The 11,641-nt window shown below is 39.7% G+C and overlaps 1 protein-coding gene across 1 annotated transcript; it reads left to right on the plus strand.

The window, feature by feature from the left end:
* Positions 1 to 5,529: 5,529 nt before the first annotated feature.
* On the plus strand, positions 5,530 to 7,339 carry LOC112586395 (endogenous retrovirus group K member 25 Env polyprotein-like). The gene is given in 3 exon segments (XM_044947210.2): positions 5,530 to 6,730; positions 6,733 to 7,250; positions 7,253 to 7,339. Coding segments are annotated over 3 exon segments (1,806 nt in total).
* The last annotated feature ends 4,302 nt before the right edge of the window (positions 7,340 to 11,641 follow it).

Below are 11,641 nucleotides of genomic sequence, written 5' to 3' on the forward strand. Positions count from 1 at the left end.
CGAAGGGCCAGAAGTACCCCCGGCTTGGTGCTCCAGGCACAAAAACATCTCCTGCCTTTGGTTATGCTCAGCGCCAAGATTTAATAATAAATATTAAGGATGTTGCTTGAGAAAACAGGTTATGGGTTAAGCATATGGGTCACTTAGAGCAAGCTGTCCTTGAAATATTTTTACTGATTAGGTGTTAACCCCGTACGTGCTCTGCTGGCTGTATACTCTAGGCTCTTTGTTCCTGCTTCTATAAAAAGGCTTGACTGCAGAAATAAACTTGTCAGTCCTTGCAAGAGACTGTCCGATTGTCATTCTTTCAGGTTCGTCGCTTCCAAGTCCCAGAGAGAAAAATCCCCAACAAGTGGCGCCTGAACAGGGACTTGAAAGGAAGGTTGAACAAAGCGACGAGACCCTGCAGAAAGAGGTAAGCAGGATGGGACAACATAGCAGTAAAATTCCTTTCATTTCTATAATGCATCATTTTTTGAAACAAAACGGTGTTAATGTTTCAAGAGATCAGTTGAACAACTGCTATCATATTTTACTGGAACAATTCATGGTTCCCAGAAGAGGGGACACTCAATCTAGACATATAGAAAAGGGTTAAAAATAATGTTTTGCAAGCATATCAGCAAGGGTTACATGGTCACTCATATGGGCTATCATAGAACAAATTGAAGGGCATAACGTTGATTTGGAAGTAAAAACTATTCAATCTTTACATGAATATGAGCATAAAGAACAAGATATGCAAGGTGCTTTGAAATATAAGAATGTTATGCTCAATCAGACACAATCCTTAGAAAAACAACTTAGAGACATACATACAGGATGTGTCAAAACTTAAGCCACTTAGAACGGAGGTCATTTCATTCAACGGACAGCCCAAATCTGAGGTTTTTCCTTCTGCTCCGCCTGTAACAGCAATTGCTAACTTTGCTCGTACTAATCATTTCACTCCTCCTTGGACATGCCTGCTTGCGCTTTCGCTTTCCCAATGCAATTTAATCAACCTGCCCAAGGCCAAAATACTTGGGCTAATCTAGATTTTGGCATGTTGTCTAGCTTTAAGAAAGCATGCACTCTGTATGGACCTACTTCTCCTTACTGTATAGAATTTCTCAGAGGATGGGCTGACCATTGGATGCCATATGATTTTTTTCAAATAGCAAAGATAATTCAAAATCCTCAACAATTACTTCAATGGCAAATATGAGTTAATGATGAGGCCCAACAAATGCTGATTGACCAGCAATCTCATGGTAACCCTACCAATTTAACCTATGATATACTCACTGGAACAAGAGCCATAGCCTATATGATTGCGCAATTAGCTAATATTACCCCTCAGATGTTACATTTCATTAAAGAAACTGCCTGCAGGGCATGGGCAAAGGTTGATAGTGCTAACTCTAATGGTTCATTTGTTAAGATTATTCAAGGACAAGAGGAAGAATATTCTCAATTTAAAGGAAAATTAAAGGATGCCACTGAGAAATCTATTAAGGATGTGACTTTACAAAATATTATTTTAAAACAACTTGCTTTTGAAAATGCTAATGAGGAATGTCAATCCATGCTCAGACCAATTCGAGAGACTGGCTCTCTTATGGAATATTTGAAAGCATGTAGGGATATTGGATCTATGTCCCATAGAGCAAAATTGGCAACATTGGAAACCTTTAATGTACAGAAAGCTGCTAATGCCAAATGTTTTAATTGTGGGAAGCCCGGCCATATGAAAAAACAATGTCACATGCCAACACAGGCCAGAAAAAATACTACTACTTCTAATAAGAAGAGACCCCCAGGAGTATGTCCAAGATGTAAAAAGGGGTTCCATCGGCTGAATGAATGTCATTCTAAATTTGATAAGGATGGAAACACTTTGAACCCCGGTGCACAACAAAAACAATAGGGAAACTGATAAAGGGGCCATCCTCTAGCCCCACTACAAAAGGAGGACCTAGTGTTATGATGCTACAAGCAGCTACATCTAAGAGTGCTTGCATTGATATACCTAGTCCTTATGATATGGAACTAATAGAATTATACAACCCCCACAAAATTCCCACTGGATATTATGGCCCGATTCCACCCGGGACAGTGGGACTGTTTTGGGGACGTAGTAGCTGCACAATGAGAGGTTTAGTGGTATTGACTGGTGTTGTGGATGAAGATTATGAAGGGGAAATACATGTTATGGTAAATGTTGTGAAAATGGGAAATGTATACTTCAAAAAGGGGAACATTTTGCACAATTATTACTTTTGCCATATGTCAAACCAATGAAGGCATCTGATAAAGTTCGGCAGGGAGGCTTTGGCAGTACCAACCTTACTGCTGCACTATCCACCTTATTAAAGGAACATCAGAAACCCATGCTTACTTTATGCATATGGGGAAAAAATTTCACAGGCATGTTAGATACCGGAGCTGACATTTCAATCATTAGAGCTGCAGAATGGCCCCTTGATTGGGGTAAGATTATGGCTCCTTCTAGACTATTAGGAGTGGGTGAAGCTGATGCCACACAAACTTTTGTCAGTGCATCCTATTTACAAGTGTATGGCCCTGATCAAATTGTAGTTTATCTTAAACCATATATTACTAATATCCCTATCAATTTATGGGGACGGGATTTTCTTGAACAAACGAAAGCCACAATTTCTTTAAATGAACCTTTTAATGGGGGCCATTGAGTTAACACCACTGCCTCTCAATTGGGAATCTGATACCCCAGTATGGATACCTCAATGGCCCCTAACTAAAGAAAAATTGGCAGCTCTTATTAACACCAGTCAATACCACTAAACCTCTCATTGTGCAGCTACTACGTCCCCAAAACAGTCCCACTGTCCCGGGTGGAATCGGGCCATAATATCCAGTGGGAATTTTGTGGGGGTTGTATAATTCTATTAGTTCCATATCATAAGGACTAGGTATATCAATGCAAGCACTCTTAGATGTAGCTGCTTGTAGCATCATAACACTAGGTCCTCCTTTTGTAGTGGGGCTAGAGGATGGCCCCTTTATCAGTTTCCCTATTGTTTTTGTTGTGCACCGGGGTTCAAAGTGTTTCCATCCATCTTCCATTTTCCCCCATGGAATTCCCCTATTTTTGTAATAAAAAAGAAATCAGGAAAATGATGAATGTTGATAGATTTAAGAAATGTTAATAATACCATGTTACCTATGGGGCCCTTACAACCCGGATTGCCCTCCCCTTCTAAGGTACCAAAAGGATGGTCTGTAGTTATATGGTCTATAGTTCCTTCTATAAATCACATGGCTCCTGTTAAAAGATTTCAATGGAAAGTGTTACCTCAGGGAATGATGAACTCTCCTACCATTTGCCAATATCTCATATCTGTTTTATTACAACCTGTTAGAGATAAATGTCCTACTGCATTTATAATTCATTACATGGATGATATACTTCTTTCTATGGAATCTGAACTCTGTTTGCAACAGTTATACAATGAAGTTACTACTACTCTTCAAAATCATGGCCTGCTTGTTGTGCCAGATAAAATTCAGTGGAAAGCACCCTTTAATTATTTAGGACATGTTATGGAAGAATCTAATATCAAACCTCAAAAAACTCAAATTTCTATGCAGGCTCTATGCACGCTGAATGATTTTCAAAAATTGCTAGGAGATATTAATTGGCTGTGGCCATCTATTGGCATCCCCACCTATGCCTTACAAAATCTATTTAAAATTTTAGAGGGATCCCCTGACCCTAATAGCCCTAGGAGACTAACAAAATAGGCCAAAGAAGAACTGGCCTTAGTGAAGAAACGCATTCAACAATCTTTTTCAACTCGGCTAGATTATGATCAACCAGTTTCTTTATATATATTCCCCACTGAACATTTGCCCACTGCAATTATAGCTCAACATAGCCCAATATAATGGGTATATTTACACATTAAACAGTCTAAAAAAATTGTATCATATATTGAGAAAATAGGGCACTTAATTGTGTCAGGAAGAAGCCATATACAAATTTTGACTGGATTTGATCCATATGCAATACACGTTCCCTCGACAAAAAAGGAATTGCAAATTGCCTTACAATATAACTTGACCATGCAAATGGCATTAAATGATTTTCAAATGTTATCTCATTTCATTTGCCGAAAGGAAAATTATGGGACTTTCTACAATGTACTAAATTCATTGTAACTAATATCATTGCATCCCAGCCTATTTCCAATGCACCCACATATTTCATTGATGGCAACAAGAAAGGCATAGCAGAGATTGTCGGCCCTGATACCAAAGAGAAATTACCCACTACCTATTCTTCAGTACAAAGAGTGGAGTTATATGCTTTATATGCTCTTTTGTCGCTTCAACCATTATCCTTCAACGTATATACTGATTCCATATACCTTGCTTCCCTTTTTCCTGATTTTGTTACCGCCTTTTTATACAACCTAGATGAAGAATTATATACTCTCTTTTCACAGACTCAAGCTTTAATTCGCTCACGTACGGAACCTTTCTGTATTGCACATATGTGTGCTCATTCAAGTTTACCTGGCCCTCTGGTTACAGGAAATGATGCTGTTGACAGGCTCATAGCTCCCATTTTTACGTCTGTCAATGACGAACATGCTAATCTTCATACCAATGCTAACAGATTGCACTCTAAATACCATATTCCTCTCACTGAAGCACGGCATATTATTAAAACGTGATGTCTGCACCCCTCTGCATTTATGGACTATGATTTCAAGAATTAATCCCTGGGGGCAACAACCTAATTTCCTTTAGCAATCTGACTTCACTCACTGCTCCTTAGGAAAGTTTTCTTTGCTTTTTGTCTCAGTTGATACATTTTCCAACTTTATCTGGACAATACCTATCTCTTCAGAATCCAGCAAAAACACCATTTCCGCACTCTTACTCACCTTCCCCGTTATGGGGATTCCTTCAGTCCTGAAAACAGACAACGGACCTGCATTTACCTCGCACTCATTTCATTCATTTTTATCAGAATGGAAAATAACACACATTACAGGAATACCCTATAATCCTCAGGGTCAAGCCATTATTGAAAGAGCCCACTGCACCCTAAAAACTCATTTATTAAAACAGAAAGGGGGAATATGGAAGAGGAGATACATTTCTTATCCTATGAACCCTCAATTATTATTATCTTTAACTCTTTATTCCCTAAATTTGTTAAACTTAACAAAAATAATTCTGACACTAGGGCAGATAGACATTTTGCAGAAGACAAAAACAGCAAATTAGAAATCAATACACCAATATGGTATAAGCAATTTAATCAGTGGCTGCCAGGAATCTTATGACTCCTAGGCAAGGGTTATGGTCTTGTCATTGCAGATGGAGAGGAAATCTGGGTTCCCCTTTGCCATGTCTGTTACCGAGAGGGACCCCAAGACAGGACTCCCTCGGGAAGTGATGAAATTGACGCGAAGGGTCTCATCAATGACCCTGGAGGAGCCAATGAGGAAATGCCATCGTCTGAATCCTTACACGACATGGGCTCAAGTGAAAAACATGACTCGTCAGGCTGAGCAGACACTGAAGAGTACTGGAACTCCTATTACTCCAGATAAGCTGTTTCTGACAATGTTAGCTGTTCTTTCCTGTTCCTCTGGGGTAAGTGCAGAATATGTTTATTGGGCATACATACCCAACCCACCACTTCTCTCCATAGTGGATTGGGTAGATAAAGCCCCTATGATCTTTACTAATGATAGCATGCATTTTCCAAGTCCCTGGTCCTTAAAGCAACCAATTCATAAAGAAGATGAGGGAAAGCCAATTAACATTTCCATGGAATTCAAAACCTTGCCTATCTGTTTCGGATCTCACCCCCTTTGCATGACTATCTTCCCACAGTGGTGGGCATACTCTGCCAACAATGGGACTGCTTTGCATCTGGGAATGTTTGCTACGGCATCTTTCTTACTTAATGGCCCTGAGCGACATTATCCAGGCCAGATAGCCAACTATTCGAACTCACTTTTTCAACCAGAGGAACCTTCATGTCATACTGTATCTTGGAGAAGAAAACAGGAGATGCAACTGTTACATTGGTCTGATTGTCGAGGCCAATTTGAGAAAGTTTCTCTAGTACAGCAAAATCATACTAATCATACATTTAAATTTGTTGACTGGGGACCTCACGGGTTGTTTGTAAACTGTTCTGAAGAGCAGGAGGAACATCATAACTGCTCCTGGTTTAATAGATCAAGCATTGGAGGTTTTCATAAATCTAAGACAAGTTTCTGGACTAATAAGGACATATTGCTGAATTGGTATAACGGGGGCTTATCACCCCCACGACCCAGGATTGTCGTCCCCATTGTGGGGCCAGAGCAATGGCACATTTGGAAAATTCCAGCAGCCTTACAGCACTTCGCTAGTGTTTATGGGACTGTTTCGTCCTTCTAATTATCCTTCCTATACAATAGTACTGGCTATATTGAATCACGTGTTCACCTTCTGTATTTGTTTATTGTAGGGCATTTTGATATTGACTTATCGACCAAGATTGTCAATTGTACTGCATGTGCATTGTATACCTGCCTTAATCACACCATTTCATATCACAATGCTAGCATTGCACTAGTTAAACAAAGATCTGAGTTATGGCTTCCCGCAAACTTAACTGAGCCTTGGACTGATTCTGTATTTCTTTCTGTATTATTGAAAACTGGACTTAGGCAATCTAAACGCATCATTGGGTGGATTGTTGCGGCATCTTAAGCCTTATCTCCATTGTGACTGTAGAAACTTTGTCCGGTATGGCTTTACATAATTCTATACAAAATCATGATTTTATCACTGCTTGGCACAAAGACTCTCACGATCCTTGGACTCAACAAGCTCAAATAGATCAGCAATTACAAACACGAATTAATGAGTTACAAACTGTGGTTATCCACTTAGGAGATCAACTGCAGCAACTGACTTTCCAAGCACGTATACATTGCCACTGGAATTTTACTTCTTTTTGTCTGACTAACATGCCCTATAATAGCACTGAATATCCTTGGGATAAAGTTAAAGCACATTTGCAGGATCTCACAAATAACTCAAGTTTAGACATCAATTTGTTGAAACAACAAGTTGCTAATTTTCAAGTTAAGGTACCTAAGGAATTGTACAGCACTCAATTTTATGATACTTTAACTAAAACCCTATCGTCTCTAGACCCTAGAACTTGGTTTTTAGGAAGCAACATTTTTATATATGTATTAAATACCCTGCTTTCTCTGTCATTGCTTATAGAATATAGATGTCCCTACTTAGGACTCCATGCCTCCCACAACAGAGTCTAACTAGCAGCTGCTGTGCTTAAATTAAAAACAAAAGGAGGATATGTTGGGAAGCCCAGTACAAAACAGCCAGTTGGAGGAAGTCCTTGGGAAAATGGCGAAGGGCCAGAAGTGCCCTCGGCTTGGTGCTGCAGGCAGAAAAACATCTCCTGCCTTTGGTTATGCCCAGTGCCAAGATTTAATAATAAATATTAAGGATGTTGCTTGAGAAAATGGGTTGTGGGTTAAGCATATGGGTCACTTAGAGCAAGTTGTCCTTGAAATATTTTTACTGATTATATGTTAACCCCGTACGCGCTCTGCTGGCTGTATACTCTAAGCTCTTTGTTCCTGCTTCTATAAAAAGGCTTGACTGCAGAAATAAACTTGTCAGTCCTTGCAAGAGACTGTCCGAGTGTCATTCTTTCAGGTTCATTGCTTCCAAGTCCCGGGGAGAAAATCCCCAACACAGATCTAGAAGGTATTGGATGGAGGTAGGTCCTAAGAAGAATCAACAGAGCTTTGTAAAGCTTTTACCTCCAAGGAGACTTCAGCTTCTTCAGACAAATAGAGACTATCCTCTACAGACAACGGAAAAAGATTTTCTTTTAGCAAAGGAGGCTCAGCAGAATTTTGAGCCCAATGTCTTCCACTTTATTAGGATCTGTCCATGTGCCTTCATTTCAATTTTTTTGGTTTTCACTTCTTCCAATTCAATATAATCAACATAAAAAAAATTATACAAGATGAATGAACCTAGACATTGTTGTTCTAAATGAAGAAGATCAAAGACAACTATCATATGATATCGCTTATATGCAGAATCTAAAAATAAATGAACTTATTCACAAAACAGAAATAGAGTCACAGACATAGAAAACCAAAACAAACAAACAAACTTATGGTTACCAGGAGTGAAGGGTGAAGGGATAAATTGGGAGACTGGGACTGACATACACACACAACTATATATAAAATGAAAAACTAACAAGGACCTACTGTATAGCACAGGGAACTCTACCCAATACTTTATAATGACTTATATGGGAAAGCAATAAAAAAAGAATGGATATGTGTATAACTGATTCATTTTGCTATACAGCAGAAACTAACACAATATTGTGAATCAACTATAATTATTGATTACACTAAAAGCCTTTGAATGTGTGGATCACAAAAAAAAAAAAAAAATGTGGAAAATTCTGAAAGAGAATGGAATACCAAACCACCTTGTCTGCCTCCTGAGAAATCTGTATGCATGTCAAAAAACAACAGAACCGGACATGGAATAACAGACTGGTCCCAAATTGGGAAAGGAGTACATCAAGGCTGTATATCGTCACCCTGCTTATTTAATTTATACGCAGAGTATATCATACACAATGCTGGGTTGGATGAAGTTCAAGTTGGAATTAAGATTGCCAGGAGAAATATAAACAACCTCAGATATACAGATTATACCACTTTAATTGCAGAATGCGAAGAGGAACTGAAGAGCCTCTTAATGAGTGTAAAAGAGGAGAGTGAGAAAGCTAGCTTAAAACTCAACATTCAAGAAACTAAGATCATGCCATTTGGTCCCATCACTTCATGGCAAATAGATGGGGAAAAAATGGAAAGAGTGATAGCCTTTAATTTGGGGGGGGGGCGCTCCAAAATCACTATGGATGGTGACTGCAGCCATGATATTAAAAGACATTTGCTCCTTGGAAGAAAAGCCATGACAAACCTAGACAGAATATTGAAAAGCAGATACATCACTTTGCCAACAAAGGTCCATATAGTCAAAGCTGTGGTTTTTCCAGTAGTCACATACAGATGTGAGAGTTGGACCATAAAAAGGCTGAGCACTGAAGACTTGATGCTTTGGAACCATGGTGCTAAGAAGACTCTTGAGAGTCCCTTGGACAGCAAGGAGATCAAATTAGTCCATCCTAAAGGAAATCAACCCTGAATATTCATTGGAAGGACTGAGGCTAAAGCTGAAGCTCCAATAATTTGGCCACCTGATTCGAATAGCTGACTCACTTTAAAAGATCCTGTTGCTGGGAAAGACTGAGAGCAAGAGGAGAAGGGAGCAACAGAGGAAGAGATGGCTGGATGGCATCATCGACTCAATGAACATGAGTTTGAACAAACTCTGGGAGATAGTGAAGAACAGGGAGGCCTGGTGTGCTGCAGTTTATGGGATCATAAAGAGTCAGACATTACTAAGTGACTGAATAACAATACTCCAATAAATTAAAAAAAAAAAACAGAAATTCTGCAAGTTTGTCAATTCAGTTTGCATTGAAATTCAGGCAACTTCAAGGCTCGACTTCACGTTTGATTTTCAGAAATCTCACCCCTATCCTTACAGAAAATAAAAGTTTATTTTAGGGCAGTCATAGACACATTTTAGTCTGTTCTCTGAATCTTGAGAGCACCATTTTCTTTCTTCAAGTTCTGTCCTACACATAGAAATAGCCTAGAGTCTAGCAGAACACAGATACCAGTCCCCGGGAGGACTCCAAACACTCTGCTCATTACATCTTGGTATCAAAGTGACTAGGGAAAAAACAACAGGGTCAGGCACTGGACAGAACAATGTTTTATTCATACAGAGAAGAGACAGAAGAAGATAAGCTTCAACAGTGCACATCAGTCACACATGGCCAAAGGGTTTCTCCTGTCAGCTGACGAAGGCATTGGACTTACATGCACCCTTTCATGCCTCCGAGAATGGGTTCTATCCCAATACTCTCAGAGAACAGACATAGCACTGGGGTCAGCCAGGTTTTATATGATGCTTGCACTCAAGCAGAACGAAAGTGCATATATTGATAGGGCTAAAAGCAGAGAAAGATATTCCCATACAAAATGATAAGCTGGGAACAGGCTATGTGAGCTCCTTCTGGCATGAAAGTGTCCCTGGCCCAGGCCCATCTTGCAGAGGTTGCTGCTGCTGCTGCTAAGTCACTTCAGTCATGTCTGACTCTGTGTGACCCCACAGACAGCAGCCCACCAGGCTCCCCCATCCCTGGGATTCTCCAGGCAAGAACGCTGGAGTTGGTTGTCATTTCCTTCTCTACTGCATGAAAGTGAAAAGTGAAAGTGAAGTCATTCAGTCGTGTCCGACCCTTAGCAACCCCATGGACTGCAGCCCACCAGGCTCCTCCGTCCATGGGATTTTCTAGGCAAGAGTATTGGAGTGGGGTGCCATTGCCTTCTCCGTGCAGAGGTTGAGTGGGAGTCAAAAGACTTAGGCACCAAACTGCCTTTCCCAACACCAAGCATGAACATCTTGCCATAGCATGTCACAGACCACGAGTATCCCCTTTGTCACTGGCAACGCTGCCATTAATGCTGTTGAATTTTATCAGATCAGAAAAATACTTTCAGATAATCCAGAACCAGTGCAGATACCGTATCTTCAAGTTTCTGTTACTACAGAAGATCCAAAAACACAGACCACATTTGGTATCCTTGAGTGAGAACTGAAGGGAAAAAAATGCTGCTTCTATTTTGAATTTTGTTCAGAAAGATCTAAAGTTTACTCAGTAGGTAGAGGGTTAAAAACAGATAGGAAATTAATTTAAATTTCAAAGTTATTTACAAAATCCCACTCAATTAAGTAATTAAGCAAAATATAAACCATGTTCAAAACTTCAAATGTTTTCTTTATTATATGTTTCAAGTCTACAAAGGTCTAGAAAATGACAATGTTTTCAATATATTAAATGTTAGTATTACCGATTAGCTTGAGTGCCTAGACGAAATCCTAAAAAGGAAATAAATGAAAGATGGCTATAGCAGGTTTACCAGGGAAAGCAATTTTCACAAGGCACTGCATTTGATCAAGCAGAGCACATGGTCTGGATGGCAATTAATACAAGCCCTGTGGTGTAATATCTGCCTGCATGTGTGTGGCAAAACATCTTTTTTTCACATCATCCTATTATAATAAAATGCATTTGCAGTAGAAGTTTAGTGCACTGTCAGCCCGGCAAAGGCCAATGATTGGTACCTTTGTATCTCTTTCAATATAGAAAAGATCTCCTTTCTGCTTCCTCTGAAAGTTTTAAAGGCAAGGTTAAAAAAACAGCAGAAAAATCCTCTTTGAGATTGTTCTTAAGGTGATTAGCTGACATGTAATGATTATCAATATTACAGTGAAAGATAATTACACACATGTAGGCATTCCTTTCAAATCCCATGGATGGAGGAGCCTGGTAGGCTGCAGTCCATGAGGTTGCTAAGAGTCGGACACGACTGAGCGACTTCACTTTCACGTTTCTCTTTCATGCATTGGAGAAGGAAATGGCAACCCACTCCAGTGTTCTTGCCTGGAGAATCCCAGGGCCGGG

Source organism: Bubalus bubalis, chromosome 8 (assembly GCF_019923935.1).
Source record: "Bubalus bubalis isolate 160015118507 breed Murrah chromosome 8, NDDB_SH_1, whole genome shotgun sequence".
NCBI lineage: Eukaryota > Metazoa > Chordata > Mammalia > Artiodactyla > Bovidae > Bubalus > Bubalus bubalis.